Source organism: Gambusia affinis, linkage group LG23 (genome assembly GCF_019740435.1).
Source record: "Gambusia affinis linkage group LG23, SWU_Gaff_1.0, whole genome shotgun sequence".
NCBI classification, from domain to species: Eukaryota; Metazoa; Chordata; class Actinopteri; order Cyprinodontiformes; family Poeciliidae; genus Gambusia; species Gambusia affinis.
Genome location: NC_057890.1, coordinates 2,276,691 through 2,298,223, shown reverse-complemented (window position 1 = coordinate 2,298,223; position 21,533 = coordinate 2,276,691). Strand labels below are relative to the sequence as shown.

Here is a 21,533-nt window from a genome sequence, read left to right as displayed (position 1 = left end):
ATTATTACATATTATGCTAATATATATAATTAGTTACATTATATATATATATATATATATATATGATATTATATAATGTATATTATAGTATATGAACACTGTTAAAATAACATAAAAATAATACAGGAATGCGTTCAATAGAAAAATCTGCTAATAGGGGGATCTGCAAATATTTTACAATTTAGTCAGGAATCTAATGTAATCTAACACAGAAGGCATTGTGTGTTTGTTTACCATGACTACCTCAACTACTACGTACTACTGATGTTAATAACACATAAAATAATCATATAGAAAAACCAGTTTGGGCTCAATTCAGGTCTTAAATATGTGCTTCATGATAAATTATATTGTACATTTATATTGCGAATATACTGTCAAAAAACCCCAATACATCATTTACCTCTGCCATATTTTCCCAGCCTTAGCATAGAATGATTTCTGTTCATGGAATTTGCTCTGACTTAAAGTCTTCACGATAAATGGAGACTATATTTCTCACTAATGTAGCTACGTACATGTCAGGTCTTAGTGACAGACAGCTTTAACAAATACTTATCAAGTTGGTGTACTGCAAACAGCATACGGATCCGGTTGAATATAAACCATCAGTGTGCGAACAAACATTTTAGAAACCTTTGGTGCGCCGTTGTACCAGTAAGCGACGCATGGCTAGTCCTGGCATAGGCTACTGCAGCTTTTAAAGCAGAAAACATCAAATGTAACTTTATGTGGAATTAACGTAGCAACCTGATAGAACTTGCAACTTACCTAAAGTTTGACAATAATGTACAGCTGAAGACTAGCACTGCCACTCAGTCCAAAATCACAATGCAGTTTGCTTCTGGGACACGAAAGAGAAGATGGTTAAACGATTTGTAACCTTTAAAGGAGTTACAGGAAACATTCCTTTTTGATTTCATTAAGATTGCACTTTGCTTGGCGAAATTTCTTTGACTTTCAGTGCTTTGTTTACAGGATTACAACAAGATAAGTTCACGCTTCTGGCATTTTATGAAACCTTTCCACCAAAAAAAACCCCCAACAAAAACAAAACATACCTAGAAAGAAAATATGTCCTTACAGAAAAGCAGGTATAGGGTGCATTCACACCAGCCCTGTTTGGTTAGTTTTTATTATACTTTAGTTTGTTTGGCTGTAAAGTTCGGTTTGTTTGGGGAAGTGTGAATGCGCAAGCGAACTCTGATGTGGAACAAAAATAGCGATCTCTGGTCCGCCTTAAAATCTACGTCTCTGTTTGGTTGAAGTGAATACTGAAGCAATTCGAATACCTGAGTTAACATCAAGTGGACCGAAGACCGCTCCAAAAGCAGGAAGCGGACTATAACGCAGGGCATTCTGGGTAAATACAACCAAACTCAAACACACAAGTCTCTTGCTAGCGGGAGAAAAGACTCATTGCCTTTTGCAAAGACAAAAGAGAAATCCTACAACTGCTAAAATCTTGACGCCACTTCATATTTGTTTAGATTTTGTGAAGAAGGAAGTTGCGTTCAGTGTCTTCTTCAGAGTTTTCGGTGCAGCACCACCACAAGCGAGCAGGGGAACAGGACCTTTCAAAGAGTTAGATTCATTTGATGCAGTTCAGTGTGAAAGTGAACCATGCCAGCTGAAAATGTAACAAATGTTACAAATTTGCTGCCCAATAGATCGCTACTTTGAGGAACAGGAGATAAAACCAAGCGGTTCTTTCCAAGAAACCCTTGCTTAATATCACCAATATGCATCCAAAATCATTTCCATATTAGTTAAATTGTTACATTTGATACAAACTGTATTGATGTTTTGTCAACAGCAGGTTTTATTTTATGCCTAAATGCATATTTGCATTAGATAAAATCAATGAAAGCGTTACCCTACTTTAAATACTAACTGCCCATTGTTCACCTGAGGAGCAGTATCAAATGACCTGTGCACAGGTGTGCTGGTGGCTTCAAGAAAACCTTTGGTTACCAGCCTCCTTTGAAGTTGCTGCATTAAAAAAAAAAAAAAAAATTAAGGGGAAGAGGAAAAAAAAAAAGGCTTCCGAAGAAAAAAGAAGAGTGGCAGTTGGCGCTGGATTCAGGAACCAACCGTACAAGAGTCGGCTTGCTCCCACTCTCAACAGCTTACTATCAAAAACAGGTCGCGCCACTTCCTGGCCATAAAAGTTCAGTGTGATTGATGAGCTGCTTTATGTTTGTTTTGACTGGATGGAGTCCAGTTTAGCCGGACGGGGACAAGCACGTGCATGCTGGTGGAGGAAACACAGGATGTATGGGAGGGTTGAGGTGAGGGCGCGGGTACTTTTGACTGAAAAGTAAAAGTGTGTGTGTGTGTGTGTGTGTGTGTGTGTGTGGACGGGGAGTTTTCCCTGCCACACCCACCTGACAGGGAATTAGTGCACACAAAGCAAGGGAAGACGAATGCTAAGTACATGACAGCTAAGTTAGGAAATGTGCAACTCTCATCCCCTCATGTTCCTGAGTCAGGGTGTTACTGGGTCACCTCCTTTCTCCCTCCTTCTCTGTCTGAAAAAAGAAAAACCTTTTCTCAATGGAGACAGTAAAACTTATGTCCGCCTACTTCTGGGCTGCGAGAAATGGAGTAATATTTACTCAAGAGGCGTGTGACTAAGTAACTTTGAGTTTTCTCAGTTTGGCTATTATTCATCCAGGTCAGGATAAGGAGAAATTATCCGTCTGAGATGGATATGTATCGGCTATGTGTGTGTTTATCAAGACCTGGAGTCTGGGGTTGGAAAATAATATCTGATCTGACTTTCACATCCCGTTAATCTGTGATTTAGTTCCAGTTTCACATGTTAGAAAAGGAAATGGAACCCTGAACAATATGATGCACCTGCATAACTTAACAAACAATGTTCAATATGTACTATATACGGCACCAGAACAGCGACAAAGGAATGCGAATTTAAACGTAATCTTTTTGTAGCCGATCCTACAGAACCCGTCTGGTGACAAGGCAGGGAAAAAAAAAGATATTGCTGCCACGACTTGGGGTAAAAAACCCCCCCAAAAAACCAGTTTCTTACTTCAAAATATTCAGCTGTCAACAGGAGTAAGAAGCATCACAGTGACAGGAAGAAACTATAGTCTGATTAGTCCAGATTAGGTATTCATTTATGAAGTGAGCAGAACTACAAATGTATTTAAAGACCAGCACCGGTTCTTATTGGAGGATATAGTAGAGCTAGTTTCAGTGACAAATTATTAAAAATATTGAAGTTTACCTTGAAGATTTCTTGTAAGGTAACAAAAACAAGCGGCAGTGTGAGACTGGTGCCACGGGATTGGACGGGACCTTGCGGGGTAGAACGGACCTCATTAACTCATCTGACTGAGAGGGGAAGTTAACGGCTTCTGTACCGCAACAACGAAACAAGATACCGATGATCTCATCCTCCTCTTCCCTCCATTCATCCCAATCGCTTATGAGTTGCCTTGGCAACTTGAGAGCTGCGTGCGTGTATGTGTGTTAGCAAGCATTAGCGGGGGCCTGAGAAACCACAGAGTGAAAATTATGTGTCATCAGAGAGGATTAGGAGCCCACGGTTTAGTCGAGGGTTTGGGATCCTGCTGCTGTCGTGCTTGAGGGTTTTTTTTTCTTCCTCCTCCCAGAGTAAACACAACACACACAGCCACACAGATATGTATACAGATTCATGAACCTCTTTAATCTGAGATGTGTTCAGCAGGGAGCCTGATGAAACGGAAGTCTTGAAATTGATTTTTGTTCCTGCAACATGCAACAAATCTGGTTCAGAGTTGGTAACAGAAAACAGACAGAGCAAATTCACCAGCTCCAAATAGTGTGTGAATGTGCTGAATGCACGTTAGGACAGAAGGTGCTCTTCTTCCTCCTCTGTTAACTGACCATGCCATCCATTTTCCTCCCCATCAGTGGCTTTAATGTTAAGATTCCCAAAATATTTACTGTTCAGGGTTTTAAATTCATAGTTGATTTTAAATAGACAGATTCCTGGCATTCATTACAACTTCCATACAACAAATGTAACTGAAGCACTTTGTTAACTTCATCAAATTGTCTGCAAACTGTGAATTAGTTATCTATGACTTCTTGTTTCTCTATGGTGGAAACGTGACGTAACCAGGAGTCTCTTCTCGGTCATTCAGGTTCAGCAGGTATTTTGTTTCTCTTCATAAGTCAGGAAATGGCTACAAGGGAATAAATACTCGCCCACATTTAGAGCCAGAGCAATAATTAAAAAGTTTTAAACAACCGGAGCTGTGACAAACACTGTGGAGACCCTAGTTTATCTTTCCACCGCAGGATGGTAAAGGAAAATAAAGTCTTCAAAGCTCACTGCAGCAAAGGCAAAGGGTGACATTTGGGTGTCCCCAGGTCTCCAACCATTAGCATTCCAGCTGGTTGTTTGAGACGACATTTTCTGTCCTACTGTCATGAGTATAAAGGTCTATATGCTTATGTTAGTTGAAACAACAAAGTTCATTCCAGGGACCGCATTATGTTCTACACAAGAATCTCGGTGGAGAACCCCGAGGAAGTCCACATGCGTCTTCCCCATGGCACCTTACATCACCGTAGTAACCAAGCCCACTTCAACATCCTGACAAAAGATACAATAAAAACACAGGAAAAAAAAAGAGTTCTGCCCAGATTAGTTGGTTGAAGCTGAGCAAGAACTCTCAAACCAAGACAAACCACGGTAGCAAGAACACATTACTCCCCCGTGTCCAGGCCATTTATGTCTCTTCTAATGCCTACTGGGCAAAGAACAGAACTGCTCTTTGGTTTTATCTGAAATATACAAGTGGGTGGGAAAGAAAGTCACTACAGTGGAGGATCTGTCCTACTGTGGAGCAGCCCTGTAAACATCATCAGCTTGGGCAGCTTGTCAACTAATCAGCAATTTCCCCTTAGGAATCAATAAAGCATATTCCATTCCAGAAGGCATCACATCATAAACCTTTGAAAATATCAGGATCTTTAAGTAAAGACCTGGTAGCTTTGGGTGGGAAACATTTCTGTTTTAATATTGGAAGTCATTCTAAATGTTCACATTGACTGACAGCTTCTGAATTTGGCATCATCACTCCCCAAGGCCATGTAGATGTCAGGATCTATGGGTGCTTGACTTTATGCAGCGTTACTTATTGTTATGAAGGAACTTTTCATGAACCTGTTTTATGGTCTGATCCCCCTTGTGGACTTTGCTTACTGTGCCGATTAGATTCCAGAAAAAACACAAGTTGCCACAGAAATAAGTTAAGGAAGGAATTGGAGACTGGACATGACGTCCGGCTCTGGAAACTCGATCTTCTCTCCGGATTAGTTATCCGTTTCCCTTCCTGTGTGCCTTTCCTTCCTCTTCTTGCATATTTGTTTAGTCCTATTGCTGTTTTATCCACACTGCCTCAATTTATTGTCTTGACGCACCATCCGCTGCTGCTCTCACCACACTTTCCTTTCTGTTTCCTCTCTTCCTTTTTTTTTCGTCTCTGTGCCGCTGTCAGTTACTGAACCTCCCTGCGCTGCTCTCTAACCCTGCCACAGGAAGTTTCCTGTGCTGAAAAGGAGCCCACGCTGGATTACTTCCTGCCAAAGAGCGTTGTGGGACACATTTGTTTGGGCCCCCTTCTTCCTCCTCCTCCTCCTCACTGCCTTCCTCCTCCGGCCCCTGTGCAGATGGCCGAGGCCGGCAGACCGGATCTCACAGAGCTTTTGGAACAGGCAGAACGGCTCTCCGGCCCTGGAGAGAGCATACCGCAGCCGTGACCTCTTGACCCAAGCTTCACTTCTGCCCGCCCCGGCTTCACCGCTCTCCCAACTCGGCCACGGGAGACCAAAGTACAGCTGGTGCACGTCGTGCAGATGGCAACTTGATTCAATATTAATAAGTCGGGGATGCATTCAGCTGTATCACAGTTGCTGGGGCTCTATTTTCCGGTACAGAAAGCTACAAGGTTGATGCATTTTGATGGCAAATTTGACTTGTGCTGCTTCATTTTGTCAATGAAGCAGAAACCCAACTAGAAAATAGGATCCCACTTTTTTTGTTTTTTTTATTTATTTATTCACAACCCTTGTTGTTGTGAAGCACCTTAATCCCATCTCCAGACACCTCCCTCAGACGACTGAGCTGTGCTTCGGATAACCTCGAGCCTTCCTGGCTTATCGCCAACTGAATATAGAGGACTAGAAGAAAAGGGAAGAAACAGAAATCTGACAATCTGGACAGAGTGTCATTTTAGATCGATTGCTCTCTGAAAACTTCCTTTGTTTGACATGTCGGGGTGAGCGGAAAGCGAGGGGGAGGGAGTGGAAGCAGACACACGGTTCTTATTACTCGTGTGACAAGCGACATTGGCGGCCAAAGACAACAGCTGTCCGACTCCCAGAGGAAGTGTTCGAGTCTGTCCGATAAGTCAGGCGTAAGAAGCGAGCGGCTTCTGCTCGGTGTGGGCGTCGTGGATGGTGCGATTAGAGCGACGCACGCGTGGCGGTTTGGTTTCACCTGTGCGAAACAGAGAAGAGGATACAGGAAAGAAAGGGGAGGTGAGCCTGAGTCATACTGTAGATCATCAGGTTCCAGCAAGAGAAGAGTGATATGATGAGGCGGCAGTACCGCATGCTGACTGGCATAAATGCAGGCCAATATCAGCGGCTGGATGCATTTGGTGGTCGATTTGGATACATTTGACACTTTAACCAAACATCTTATTGATAATCATCTTAGAGGCTAAAAGTAAGAAAAAAAGGGTCATAGAGTTTTAATTATTATTTATTAAAATTTAGGTATGTGACTTCATTGCAAAGGGTGTAGCAATAAAAAAAATGCAGCAACATTTTCTAGGAAGAACTTCAGAAGCATTAAGTAAACACAGTTATTAATCCTTCCTCTGTTTTAAGAGATGGAGTTACTTGGACCCCATGGTCTGGCGGTGTTACACTGACCCTGCATGCGTTTTACAATTTTTTTTGTGTGTGTGGTTTCAGAAATTGACAGTCTGACAGGACAACCCTCTTCTTCCTCCTTGTCCAACAGTGACATTTTCCATGCTTCTCCTGAGCGTCACGCCAAGACCGCGGAAGAGATTATCGTCTTATATGCCTTCCTAATCAATTCTGCCTGATTCTTCCGTCAGTGCTCCGTCGGGTCTTTCTCTGGTCAATCAGCAAACAGAAGGAGTTGTGAGTGTCGTCAATTTTCTGCGCTGTTTTAGTATTGTACTGTAGTTTTCGCAATAGCAGCGGAGGAAGTGAACGAAGACGTCCAGTCTGTGTTGGTCACGCTCCCAAACATTCATTTCGTTCAGCTTGGCACTTCTCTCTTCGCGGTGGAGATCGGTTGTTTACAGCACAGGCAATTCAGCATAGAATTGTCATATTTCATACATCATGACCAAACGGTAGTGACTGGGTAAAATCTTAAACCTCAACAGAGGCCACGCCTCCAGAAGGCAGCAGTTTATCAATAGCCGAGGGCCCAGACCTTGTCGATCAGTGTCATTTAGCTATTTCCTGACTATGAATATTATTTAGCAATTATTTATTTTGGTTTTATGAATGGTCCAAGTTTCGTTGGCATCACCTTGTCTTCGGAAATACAATTAAAGGAGAGATTTTAGCTTTTGTTTTGTTTTGTTTTTGTTTTTAGATAATTCTCTAGACAGTTAAGCATTTTTGATAAATTAAAGCTACTAATGCTCATAAATATGCTTGTAGAAGTTTTTTTTTTTTTTTATGAATTAATGGGGAAGTCAAACTGGAGTTGTTTGGAGTTCTTCTACATCCAACAGAGAACACATTGAAAAGGGGACAGAGATAGCCTAGCTACATGCTACTTTCTAACATGGACCAAAGAGGGACCTGAAAAAGCTTTCTAGCAGTTTGGATATATGCGCAATATTCTAAAATTTCACTTAATATATGTCAATTATGTACTTAACACTAGAATTTTCTAATTCATGTGCTTACTGCAACACGGTTCACGCTCCTCGTTTCAAGTTGTCTGAGGTAAAACGGCACTAATGTTTGTAGAAAATGGAGAAAGGATCAGATTGTTTAGTAGAAAAGAGACAGTTAGTTAACTTTTTTATTTTAAGCTGTTTTAAATACTCATCTTGCTTTTCTCTTTGTTCTTGTTGTTTAGACATTTAACCAGCAAAATCAAAAACCAGGACAAGAAAAGAAACAAGTTTTCAGAATATTTGAGCAATTTGTTTAATAATTTACTTACTATTAGGGATTCCTCCAGGAACCACGTTTTTCAGCAGGGTCATAAAGTTTTCTCCTAACAGGGTATTTTCTGTACTTTTTCAGGTGACTGTAAATACTTCTTGGTCGTTATAATAGATATTTTTACACTCTTGTTCTCCGGGCAGTGAGTGAAACACGGGGTGAGAAGAAGGGAAATAAGAAAGCGACTGTTTGATTTGTTTCCTCCGCTCATTTTTCCTGTCATGCGTGTCTCATTCTGAAATCAACACGCGTCTTCAGGGTTAGCAGAACAAAACAGCAAAGTGTACTGTAACACACACACACACATATATATATATACATATTATATAAATACATGTTGAGTTTTTTTCTTTAGCACCTCCCGTCTGATTTATTGTGCAGTTTTAACCTATCATTTTTAATCTTTTATTCTAACCTCTTCTCCCTCTCTGACTCCGTCTCCCCCTTCATCTTTTTTTCTCCTTTATCTCTGCTGCCATTCCCGTAATCACTCCCTCCTTTCGGCTTTTATCTCCACTTCCTCAATATCCTTTTTACTGCCTCCTTCCTCCCTTCCCTCCCCCTTCCCCGCGCTCGCCTTCCTGCCTTTCCTTCTTTCTTCCTTCCTCCGCCTCCAGCGCCACCGCCGCCTCCCCACCCGTCTGCTTCTTCAACACTCAACTCGTTTTTCTTCTTTTCTTCTCCATTTTGTTTGCCGTCTCCCCCCCAAACCCTGACTTCTTCTCCGTTCTCCACCTCCAGGCCTGCAGCCAGTGTTTTGGAGCCGGGAAGACGTGGCTCAGTGGCTGCGGTGGGCCGAGAAGGAGTTTGCCCTGCGGCCCATCACCAGCGGCACCTTCCAGATGAACGGCAAGGCCCTGCTCCTCCTCACCAAGGAGGACTTCCGCTACAGATCCCCTCACTCCGGTACTCCTCTTTATGCACTTCTGGAAACAGGAGCACACTCCCAGTTTTGAGTCTTATCAGTGAAATATTCTAAAAATGAGTCATTTCAGTCCACACTAGGGAAAAAAAAGAGAGATTTAGCAGCTAGCAAGGAACTGCAGATCACAGATCATTGAATTACGGGGTGGAAAATAGTTGCAAGTTTGGTAAAACCTGCAAAAACATTAGTTTAATCTTACTTTACAATAACTAGTAGGTCAATCGCATCCGGAAATCTTCTATTCTTGTGCGATTCTTCAATTGCTCATATTAAACCTCCAACATGGAAAATAAATCAATAACGGCAGCAGGAGCAGATGATGTGACAGCCGAGGGATGCAGCTGTTTCAGCGCGACTGCTGGGGGAGAGGAAGTAGGAGACGGTTCATCAGGAAGTAGAAAGCAACCTCAACTGTCGCCCGAGCAACAAAAGTGGAGAGGCGCCTGAAAGTCAAATAAAATATTGAGTTGATTTTCTCATTCCGTTTCTGCTAGTCTGTCTGGAAGATTTGAAAGGAAAAAAAGCCTCGACTGTGGAGTAGAGAACATCGTTTCAGGCTCCACACTGTGTGTGATGTGGTTTAGGATGAAAGTCATACGAGAATAAATAAAGCTTTGATAAATCTCCAAATAAGGTAAGGGATCAATCCAACTCCAAGGCTGAACAAGATGCTACTTTTTTATTCATATCTTCTGAAAATTACATTTAATAAGTAAAATTTAAAAAATTCTCCTAACTTCATCTTGCTTCAGTTTTAAATAATTTGGACATTTGTCATAAAATTTAATTAAGCTGGTTCTGCTGGTACCATGGTGACTGTAAAACCATTTTTATTGTCTATTATTTTATTATACTGGCACTTGTAAAATGACACCCAGTGCCCAGCGTAACAATGTTTCAAAAATAAAAATTCAGAGGTGGTTTTTACAATGTTTTTTGGACTTCTTAAAAAACAAAATGTTGATTTTTGCCGTTTTAGAAAATTTAATATGGTGAAACCAACGTAAGCAAAACTCTTGACAGACAGAGAAAACTTGCTTTCGTATTCTACATTTTTGCTGTTTGGCTCTTGCGGTTACGCATGAAAAGCAATTCCTAAACATGCTCAAAAACTCTCACTTTTGATAACTTTTATTCCCTCAGTCCTTGACTTCATACTGACCAAATGGAGTTTGTTAAAGTTTGAGGTGTGTCTGCTCTGGTAGCCTGCCTGTTTAACAAATATACTTCTAGCTTTCTAACTAGTTTTAAAACAACTTTTCCTTACTAACAGTGAAGGGTGGAGCCCTTTTAGTTTTCACGTTGGCGATGTCTCGTTTTAGTGATTTCTAAATGCATTTCTCGTAAATTGAGAAAAAAGTTGGTGCCTTAGCACAGTCAGCTAACTGGCAGTGTGCTGAAGTCATTCTACGCTTTGCACACCCAGAGTGACATGAAAATAGGGACCTTGAAAACTGGGCCATACATAGAAAGGAGTTGGTTAAAGGATTTTAGTGAACTTTTGACTTTTCCACACATACTTTGAGAACCATTGCAAGGGATTCTGGGACAGTATCTGCGACTTTGACAGGAGCTGTTGGCTGTAGTCATGTCACCCTGCTTATAAGGATTGTCAGTGACTCCTAAAAATCTTTTCACCATGATTGATGTGTTTTTGAACATTGCTAGATAAGCTGGTTTTATTTTCATGTTCAGCAAATCTTTAAAACTAAATAGGAGCAGACTTATTTCCTGGCCTGGAGGCCAGTGAAGTGACCAACCTGACAGCTCACCTCATTTCCCTTTCAGCTGTGAGCAAACAAATCTCCCATGCTGTCAAGTAATCGATGAGGAGAAAAGTGGGAGGAAATGATTCATGATCTTCTCGGGTCATATGAGGTGTTTCGTTCACAAAGCCTGCATCATAAGGTCAAATAACTAAAATGGAAGGGGATTTCTTTTCTGTCAGAATTAGTTGTTTACAGCCAGTGGCTAGTGGTATCAGTTTAAATCTCACTTTAGGGAAGAGAGCAATTTTCTGGCTTGTGATGCGTCTATTTCCTCCTTTGTATGTTTATAGGCACAGAGTTCCCATCAGTCTCTGGGGTTGCATGCTTCCCTTTGTAGAAGCTCCAAGAAGGCTGTTTCCTTATCATGGAACGCGTCTCTGAAAGATGGCATAAATTACATCATGGCGAGTGTGAGCCATAAACCAATCACTCAACAGATATCATGAAATTTTAAAAATCCTGTTTTATGTCTTCAAAAGGAACCTCTTATATTGAGCACACATTAGTTTTTCACAAGCAGACTATTTTAAATAAAGGAATCAGAGAGAAGAGCAGGAAGCAGGAATTTTCCCCACACTGCCAGAAAGTGAGAACTGAAAGGGTGTGTGTGTGTGTGTGTGCGCATTTGTTTGTGTGTGTTCACCCTCGCTTCCTTTATGAGAATCATTTCCTTGTTATGTTAGGCGGTTCAGAGCGTGAGCCGGGTGACCGTGTGTTGGTGAGATCACATCATCCGGACTGGTGGCTGCTTGTGTAAATGTTGAGGCTGGAAATCATTGAGTGACCTTCCTGCTCAGGCTTTGTTCCTGCCCTCAGACGCTGCTCTACGACCAGGAGAGTGCCAGGATCATATCACACAATGGTCCTTTTATATGTTCACAGATTGTTGATGACTGTCCCTCAACAGCCCAGTTGACCCTTTCCCTATTTAGTCAGTCATTTCCAATCTCTCTTATTGTCCATTTTCAGTTTTTGCTGTTTTTGTCATAATAATCTGTTTTTGTTGAAATAATCTGATATTGACATCAAAATGAAAATCAATAAAAACATCACTTTTCAAACGTCCTCTTTTAATACATGCACAAGTCTGTCCAAACCAACATTGTCTTTTGGGAAGAAGTAATATTCCCCACTGCAACTTAGTGGAACGTTAGCTGCATCTGGTTCACTATTAGTCAAGCTTCTAGAAAAAAAAACATGCAGAAAAGGAAAGACGGTGGTGGCAGTGTGATGGCGTGGTCTGTTCTGCGGCTTTAAGGCTACCACACACTCGGGTGCATGATGACTCCGCGGACACTGTCCATGGATGGTCGAGGTTTTATTGTCAAGCGTACAGATTGCCTACATTTCTCATAGAAAAAGTTCTCAATTTCCCAAGCTCAGCAAGTTTGACAAGCTAGTTTGGCGCCTAGGACACCTGTTAGTGTGGCAAAGAAATAGACAGACAACTTGTTGCGTGTTCTTGGGATTGGTTGGGCTGACTCGCAAGAGTCTGATGCATTTCCTGCTAAGCAGTTTACCGAGCGATACAGAGTACGTGGTCACAAAGACTCCCAGAAACCTGGTCGTCCACCAGACATGTCCACGCAAACGTCCAATTTATGACTGCGTTGGAGAGGAGAAGCAGGGCTAGACACCCAACTAGCTCATCAAACGTGCTAGTGTCCATTGGGACTGAGGGACATTACAAAATTTGTCATGAGAAATGATGGAACCATGAATTTTCCTGCATAAAAGTTTTGTGACCTAGAACTCCAGTAAACTTGTTTTATGCAACAAAACGATGATCTCAAGCACACTAGCAAGTCCACTACCCGACGCATTTAAAAACAAATGAAGGTTTTGGAGTCTGGAGTTAAATTCCACCCTGAACAGTCTCTTCATGATCAAAAAGCCTTCGCTGTGGCTCAATTAAAACAATCCTGCAAACAAGAGCTGTCCAGATTTCCTCCATGGTGAAGGGACAGTCAGTTGTTGCAAACGTTTGAGGGCAGCTGGGGAGATAGAGACAGAGGAACAGCATTCCAAATATTTCCTGACCTTCCTGTTCTACAACATCAATCATCATCTATGTTAGAAGAGGTGAGAGCTCAAAAGGATAAAACAGAGGAACTTTCATCTACTCCATTGTCTTGCACTCTGTTGCAGCATCAGTGAACTGTGTCAACTTGTCCTTTCTATTTCAGTAGCTTCTAGCATCGTTGTGCTTTACAATCTCTGATGGGAAGAATGGCCAACTTTGAGTCTGTCCTTCACTCAGTAACACCGTTCACACCGGCAACGGTTTTTCTAGGAGGTGTGTCGTGGCACTTACAATTGGAAATGGATCGGATTTTTGAGTTTCAGACTGGCTAACCAAACTGGGAATTGAAGAGTACAAGCTCTCAAAGAATTTCCTGTTTTATTCATACAGCTCTAACTTTAGATTTGCATTTAGATGAGAACAAGGTCTTCTTAGATATCAGAATTGTTTGAAATCAGTAATGGCGAGGCAGATAGATGATCATCATCATAACTGTACAAAACCGATTGATACAACTTTACAAATAATAGGATCCCTAAAACACAGGTAGACCAGTTTCACTGCGCCAATTAACAGTCATTTGGAACGGACCACTGTTTGATTTTATTAAGTAGAATTGTGGTTTCAGGGCGCCAAAGCAACAAAAAGACTCTTTAGATGCGTTTGTGGCACAAATTTGATTTGCCAATCAAGAGGTAGATACAGATGCACTTTTAAAAAAAAAATAAAAATCTTGATGTGACATTTTCACTGATGTTGCATTCTAAGAATGTACAGACAAATTGAGGTATCCTAAAAATGGAAGGTACGGCACAAAGTAGCCATCTTTTATCAACCATGATTTTCTGATCATCCTAAAAGAGAACCACAAACAGACAAACAAACATAATTTGGCTCTAATCTAACGTTTGCTTTTGATTCATTAAAATGATGCTGGAATATTGTGTATCAAAGAATAAAACAAGAATGTAGTAATCTCTAATGAGCAGTCACTGAGGAATACTGAGGCATTGATATCGCAAACATTGGTTTAAATACAAACTGAGTGCTATGAGCTGGTTGTAGTAGGTCCCAGTCTATGATGTCTTCACAGTCTGGAGTAGACTCTCTAAGAAGTGTCTCTATTAACAGAAATGTTGTTTGTTTGATGAGTCTTGTCCTGAATTGCTCAAGCCAGAGGAAGTTTGAGCAATAACGGCAGCATCGTTTGGGCTGGATCCTGGAAAGCACAGCGGAGAAGAAGAAGGGGAACTGGACACTGCGTCTGACGACAACGCTAATGTCCTGTGTCATGCAGGCGTCAGATGTCACCGGGAGACGTACGGTAACCTATGACCTTTTGCTTTCTGCAGGGGATGTCCTGTATGAGCTGCTGCAGCACATACTGAAGCAACGGAAGTCCAGTGTGTTTTGCCCGTCTGCTTACTTTCCTGGGAACTCTTTCCATTCGCTGCCTGAAAGCGCTGTGCATCATCTGAAGCTCGAAGGTCAGTCCTCCCTACACTAGCTTCCTGCTTCAGGGAGACACTTCAGGTTTCTTTAGCCTTTGTTTGGAGACTAACAATGACTACCAATTGGAATCAGAGATGCACCAATCCAGTATTAAGATCTGTATTGATCCTGATATTGAAACAAAAAGAAGATCTAGCTCGTATATTGGTAACAATGTACCACATCCATAAAGGGCAGATCTATGCTTTGTGCTCTTTGTGACAACATGCTTCATTATTTATTTATAAATAAAAAGAAATTAATTTGTTACAAATGTACAAAACATGCTTTTGTAAAATGGCTTAAAATGCTACTATATTGTATTTAAAGCACTATGTTGGGTAGGCTGCTTTAGTTATTCAGTTCTTTTATAGTTTTATTTAGGGTTGTGTTTATCGCAATTCAAACTGAGAAAAAAGTTGCAGTGAATGTTTGATATGGCTTCTTTTTCCTGCCATTAATCTGAAGCCCCTAGCTAAGATAATCTGATGCTGGCAGCCAACAACAAATGTAAGCATAATTAGCCACCAACTGGATTTTAGTGAGTCAGGTTGCTTTGAACCTTTTACACCTGCCTTTTGTATAAACAGACAGGCATTAAAGAAAAATAGGCCTGAAGTCATTTTTGAAGCATTTTGTGATGTTTGTTGCTTTTTAGTGGTAAAGCCTTATTTTTAATCGTATGTCATATACACTAGCATTGCAGTCACAGGGCTACCCAGAGCTCATTTTCAGCGTCTGACTAACAGTGGCAGAGATTTCCATCTAATTTATGCTTGTTCAAGGAAAAACATCTCTGAAAGTCAGAAAATCATCGCCTGATCCCGTGTTTGCTGCCGTACAAACTTGACCCCAAAAAATTAAGAGTTCTGGTAAATATGTAAACTATTCAAAGTCCTCCAAAATATGTAAGCAAAAGCGTTAGCTTAATGAAGGTGTAAGGCAGCGATGTGAGTCCCATTAGACTACCTTGTTGGTTCCATTCGAGGAAGTGCCGACCAAGTTTGGTGAAATACTTGAAACTGCTTCCTGGGTCGGGTGGAAGAAAATGTGACTTGGCAGCAATCAGATAGGACTGAACCGTAAGTCTGGTGTTGACAGTAAAACCTGCTCCACCAGGAAGTGCTGGTGTAGTTAAACAATAAAGAGTTCATGCAAAGTGACTCATTCGCTGTGGTGAGTTCCTGCTTTGTTGTTTGTAGCTATTTTTCCTGTGCCACTGATCACTCACATGCAGGTACCTACAACCTTCCTAATGTTTCAGAGAAATCAAGAGCGTCAACATTGTTTCCATACTGAATTAGTTTACTCTCAATGGTTGTTTAAGCTCTGTTCAGTACTTTTACATCTAGGGGTTATAGAATCTGTCAAGTTCTCAAAAACATTTGCAGATTTCAGTCATTGCTGCATTTATTCCATGTGTCCTTTCTCACTTGCTTGATCCTTCTATCCTTTCCTTCCCTCATCCCGTCCTTCCCTTGTTAATTCCTTCCATCCTTCCTCAGCACCCTCTTGTCTTCAGATCTTCTCCCTGACACATTCGGCTCAGACTCAGAGTGACACCAGGGACATCTAGTGGAATATTTGTGCATGTGCGACATCTTCAGTAATGAAACCTTTTAACTTCCCTGCAGTCAGAAAACATTTACAACCAAGAACACGCCTGCAGTATAAAAATCAATATTTGTTTCTCCTCCTTTTCCTTTCAAGATGTTTTATTTTCTGAGAATATTCATCTAGTAGAGATGAAACATTTGCTTGAAGTTGTACATTGGAATGTAAAAGTTACACTCCTGCTGCTGGTTTGAAGCCTTTACATAAATATAAATAGCTAAAATCCAATATGTCTGCCTCCTCAGAGACGGTACGGCGGGCGCCACGCGGTACAGAACCCCTCCCACAGAACCCGCCCACCATCGAGCTGAGGCACCGGCGCTCCCGCTCCCGCTCCCCCCTCAACCCGGCCCCGAGGCGGTCGCCCCCGGAGCCCAACCGGCCCCGCTCGGCCAGCGAGGACCCCCTTCAGAGCTTCTCTCAGCTGCCTGACAGCAACCACCACCTGGCCGAGGAGATGTACCCGCTGTCCGTGTCCCCGCCGGCCCCCAACGGGCCCTGCGCCGCGCCCAGGGAGGCCCCCAGCCCGGGTCTCCAGGAGGCGGGGCCGCCCCGCGTCATCCAGCTCATGCCCAGCACCATCCTGAACCCTCTGCTGCTCAGCCCCGGCAGAGGCGGGGGGGCCGGCCTGGACTTCAGGCATAGCCGCGCCGGGGCCCCCTCCCAGGTGGTGATGGAGAACGGGCGTGAGAGCAAGGTGCATGTGCACCATCACCACCACCAACACCAGCAGCAGCAGCAGCAGATGGCCCAGCAGCAGCTGTTGCAGCAACAGGAGGAGGCGCTCTACAGGAACCACGTCATCATGCCCGTGTCTCCTCCAGAGGAGCAGCAGATGCCCATCGGCCGGATAGCAGGTCTTTACATCACTTCCTGTCCTTCATCACAAAACACCAGCTGCCTTTCCACTGACCACAACACAGCTTATTGGAATATTGCTAATAAATTCACTTAAACCTGCAGTATTTAACTTTTATAAAGAATGTTTTTTGTTTTTTACATATTTGTCAAAGTTATTGGCATGCTGAGATTATGAATTTAACTGAACTCCAATCCAGAATGGCTCGGCATTCTGGGAGATGTAGGCAGAAGAAAGGCGTCAGCCGCTCAGCCTGTCCTGGTGAGCTAAGCTAGGAGGGTAGCATCACAACTGGCATGGAGTGAAAACAGAAAACTTTATGCCACCACTGTGGCAATATTTCAAATATTTACAACAAAAACCTGATCAATAATTATCTATAGGCCGATATGAAACCTTTATATCATCATTAATACCCAGCTCTGATGTCACAGCGTCACAGTTCATAAAATGTTGACTTTGTCATTTGAACATGTTGAATCAATCACTCTTCTGTAAAATGGCAATTTCCCCAAAACACTGCATACGTAGCCACCGAGTGTCGCTCCAACGCCTCGATGACGGCTCAGTGTTGAGAGCTAGTGACATGGCTAAAATATTTATGTTTACATTCGTCACTGCCACGATTATTAATGATTTATTGCATGAACAATACATATTCACGTGGGATTTAACTATAATATTTTTATTTAATAGAAACACCACAATCGTGTTTTCCGACGTTAGTGGAATATCGCCAAAGTTTTGTGCACACTGGTGACAGAAACGCAGCTGGTGTTGGGAGTGTTTCTTTAGAAACAAGTCAGCTGAATCAGAGCGCCCCCTGTGTGTTGTCCCCAGATTGCAGGCTGCTGTGGGACTACGTCTACCAGCTCCTGTCAGACAGCAGGTACGAGAACTACATCCGCTGGGAGGACCCCGACAGTAAAGTCTTCCGCATCATGGACCCCAATGGTCTGGCCAGGCTCTGGGGGAACCACAAGGTAAACGCACCACTTCCTGTTCCTTCATGGACGCCCACCCCAAGCAAAACATCCCACCGTTATGGCGACCGGCCTCATGAAATGGGTTTGTCTGCGGTGTAGTCTCAAAGAAAAATGGAGACAAATCCGACTTTTAATTGTAGTAGATTTGTTCAGAAACTTTAAAATCTGTAAACATATCCGTCTCTTGGTGTGATTTGTAAACATGGGGTTTTTGTTTCCCTCTTAATGAGACGGTTCAGAAGTTCCAGTGAGATGAAAGGAGAGTTTACTGTAAGCGGGATCCTCTGGAATGTACTTCTATCATTGTTCAGGGACCAGTAGAGAGAAATGCTGGAACTTCCAGATGTTTTTCTGTTTTACTAAATAAATATTGCTTTCTCTTGGAAACAAAAATAACTTTTAGTGGCTTTTTCTTATTTTATTTTGTTCTAGTGTCCTCCTGTCTGTCTTTTCTTTCATATAACTTTCCTTTCATTTCCTCCTCCTTTTTACCTTCCTTTTGTCCATGTGTCTTTGCTTTGTGTTAATTCATTTTGTCTTCATTTCCTTCCTTCCCTCCTTTCTGATTTTTGGAGCTTTGCATTTACAGCATTTCCTCTCTAGAAAGTCCCTGCCTTGAATCTAATGTTTTTTTTGTTTTGTTTCAAATGTGAAAAGATGTTTGACCTCTGACCCTGTTGTTGTTGATCCCCAACAGAACAGAACCAACATGACGTACGAGAAGATGTCGCGAGCACTGAGACACTACTACAAGCTGAACATCATCAGGAAAGAGCCCGGACAGAGACTCCTGTTCAGGTGACACTCCCCGCCCCCCAGCCTCCACCGACACTCCACACCCTCTTCTCCTCTGAGCTCTAGATAACCCCCCTCTCTGCCCCTCAGGTTCATGAAGACCCCCGATGAGATCATGAACGGCCAGACGGAGCGGCTGGAGCACCTGGACTCAGACACAGACGAACAAATCTACATCAAAGAGGAATGCTGAACGGCTCCGGGTCGAGGGTTAAGGGGGTGATGGGGGTTAGGGGTTAATGGGGGAGGGGGAATTCCATGGACTACTTTACTACAGCCTCAGCCACCAATGCCTTTCAGAAGCAGCTTAATAAACGCCAGGAGTTTGGCTCCCATCAGTCCCAGAGGGAGAGGAAGTGAGATGTGAAACGCCTCAGGATGAGCTCGTGGCTTCCTGTTGGAAGGAGCGTTGTGATTGGTCGGAGGGACGCTGCTGAGAGGAATCTTTATGTTTCTGTGCTGCAAAAAGCCAATCACTTGTGCTTCTATGATTCTTTGTTTTGGCTTGTCTCACCACATGCATTAGATCTTGGAAATTTGCTACTTGTAAAAAGAAATGTGTGTGAGTGCGTGTGTCTGTGTGTGTCTGTGTGTGTGAGACAGGACTGTTTTCATTATGGAATAAACATTTTTGATCAAACTGAACGTGGAGACAGGAGATGTCATTGCAGGTGCCTTAAAGATCCTCATGGTGGCAGTAGAGATCAACATTTGCTATATGGGCATCAGGTGCAGGAACAGGTCTGTTCATGGCGCGTGCCTTTTGAAATAAAGTCTCATTCACGGTTCAGACACAAAGCCACACCCACTTTCAGGGGAAACCGGAAGCTACGTTTTTAAAGAGTCAACGCAAATTTGGGCTAAAATAACATAAGTATACAATTAATAATGTTATTTTCTTCTAACATTAACATTGTGTCTATATTATTTTATCACACAGAAAATATACAATCAATTTCTATAGGCAATAAAATCGTTTTAATGGTTATAATTGAAGCTTTAGAAAGTTGAATACCAGATGAGGTGAACAATTAACTATGTTAACTATGTTAATTTACTTCACTGAATTTCTACATCAAATTGTATTCCAAATCTATTTTATATATGTTTGAAACTATGAGTCCAGTTTAAAAACTACATAAGGTTGAAAAACAACATAAGTGTAACACATCCATAAATGTAATAAACACCGTAATTAATGAAATAAAGTTAGAGAGAAGATGACCATGGATAGCTTGGTTATCTTACTAACGTTTGTGTAAAATGACAATTTCTGGTCTATAATTCCAAAGTTTTACTATGAGAAATTTTAATGACGTCACTTTATTGCCTGACTCATTGGTGTCCAAAAGTGCTGACTGGGAGCCATTTGTGGCTGATTTTGATTTTTTTTTTGTGTGTGTCCCCCGCAATTTTGGCCTATGTGGTAGTCATAAAGTTATAATTATTAAAACTTTATTCTCGTAATTGTAATTTTTTTATTATTTTTTTCTAAGTATGGCCCTAATACTCCGTCTAATCCTAATAAAAATATTTTGGGGCAGAGGGGTTTTTTTCTCTCTGGTTTTATGGGCAGTTTTTAGTTTGGCTGGTAGGTGGCGCTAACCGCATAAAGCTGATTCTTAATGATCATCTATCATTTTCCCTCAATTGACAAATCTAAACTCATCACTCATTATTGATGCCGAGCTTTACTTGCCTTGCTATAATCACGATCTTCGTTTAAGCCAGTGCTAATTAGCTCCTGGGCACGCGCTGCAGACCGTCTCAGTAATCTGATTACTGCAGCCGCGGTGCGCTCCGGGGTCTCCATAAAAGTTGGAGCGCGCAGAGCCGAGCTGTCAGACCGCGAAGAGCCGCTGCAGAGCATCCACCTCCGCCGGGGCTGAGCCCGAACACCCGGAGACGTCACGATTTCTGATTGAATCCGATCATCTGTATTAATATTGATTATTTCAGAAAGCTGCTGGGTGTTGAACACGCACCGCCGTCCAAAGGTGCGCCGACAGGACGCAGAAAGGCTTTCTCTCCTGCGTGGACTTACCGGGACTGGGACACGAGCAGCGCGGGGCGGGACTGCCATGGATCAGATGCTTTTCTGTTAGAAAGCTCCGGTTCTCAGTTTGATTTCACCTGGAGGTGTTTTAAAATAGTAATAATTTTTGGAAAAAAAAAAAAAAAAAAAAAAAGACGAGTCACCGTTTCCTCCTCTTTCCCCCTTTTTTCCGCCCGTTCTGGATTCAAATGTCTCCACATCGCAGGCGCGCAGCTGGATTGTAGCGGCGGCCCCACCGATGCTTTAAACGGGCGTTAAGGTGCGGGAAGGGAGTGGGACACAAACAGGTAAGATTTCGGATCGAGCCACGCCGACTCATCCCGCTTCTGTGCATGCGTTGAGTTATTTTTCGTTTCCTTGGAGATCTGAGGGAAGGTTCGCTTTGCGCGCGGCGAGAACGCACACCCGGAGGCATGAGCACCAACAAACACCCGGCAAAATTAAAAGGTTGCCAACGGTTACAATAAATGCTGATGCGCGTTTTAGCTTCACAGAAACACTGGATACTTCCATGTTGTCTTTGGCTTCCCTGACTGCAGTTTCCACAAGTTTGCTGTAATCCTCTGGACAAACCGCGGCTGCTCTCCTGAGAGCTGTCCGCCTGTTTATCCAGCCAGTCAAGCAGAGATCAGGCTGGTTCTCAGCGTGAACACACTCCTCCAAGTCCAGTCTGGAGGGAGCGGTGTGTGTTACTTCAGATTTGATGGGCGGGATGCTGGCAGAGGCAAATCTAGGAAGTTTGGAAGGGTGTTGATTGATGACCTCAAA

At 42.5% G+C, this 21,533-nt stretch overlaps 2 protein-coding genes across 3 annotated transcripts in view; both read left to right on the top strand.

The window, feature by feature from the left end:
• The window catches only part of etv6 (ETS variant transcription factor 6), a 30,791-nt gene extending 11,442 nt beyond the window's left edge, over window positions 1–19,349 (top strand). For both annotated transcript variants that reach the window (XM_044108017.1, XM_044108018.1), the window contains exons 3-8: window positions 8,989–9,153; window positions 14,317–14,451; window positions 16,315–16,926; window positions 17,769–17,911; window positions 18,612–18,712; window positions 18,800–19,349. In XM_044108017.1, the coding sequence (XP_043963952.1) occupies window positions 8,989–9,153; window positions 14,317–14,451; window positions 16,315–16,926; window positions 17,769–17,911; window positions 18,612–18,712; window positions 18,800–18,902 (1,259 nt within the window). In that variant the 3' untranslated portion in view covers window positions 18,903–19,349. The remainder of the gene's footprint in view (window positions 1–8,988; window positions 9,154–14,316; window positions 14,452–16,314; window positions 16,927–17,768; window positions 17,912–18,611; window positions 18,713–18,799) is intronic.
• A 1,037-nt stretch (window positions 19,350–20,386) lies between these two features.
• Window positions 20,387–21,533, top strand: part of LOC122826377 (chemokine-like protein TAFA-2) — an 81,429-nt gene continuing 80,282 nt past the window's right edge. Inside the window, exon 1 of the mRNA XM_044108165.1 lies at window positions 20,387–21,052. The gene's annotated coding sequence lies outside the window, so the exon portion shown is untranslated. The remainder of the gene's footprint in view (window positions 21,053–21,533) is intronic.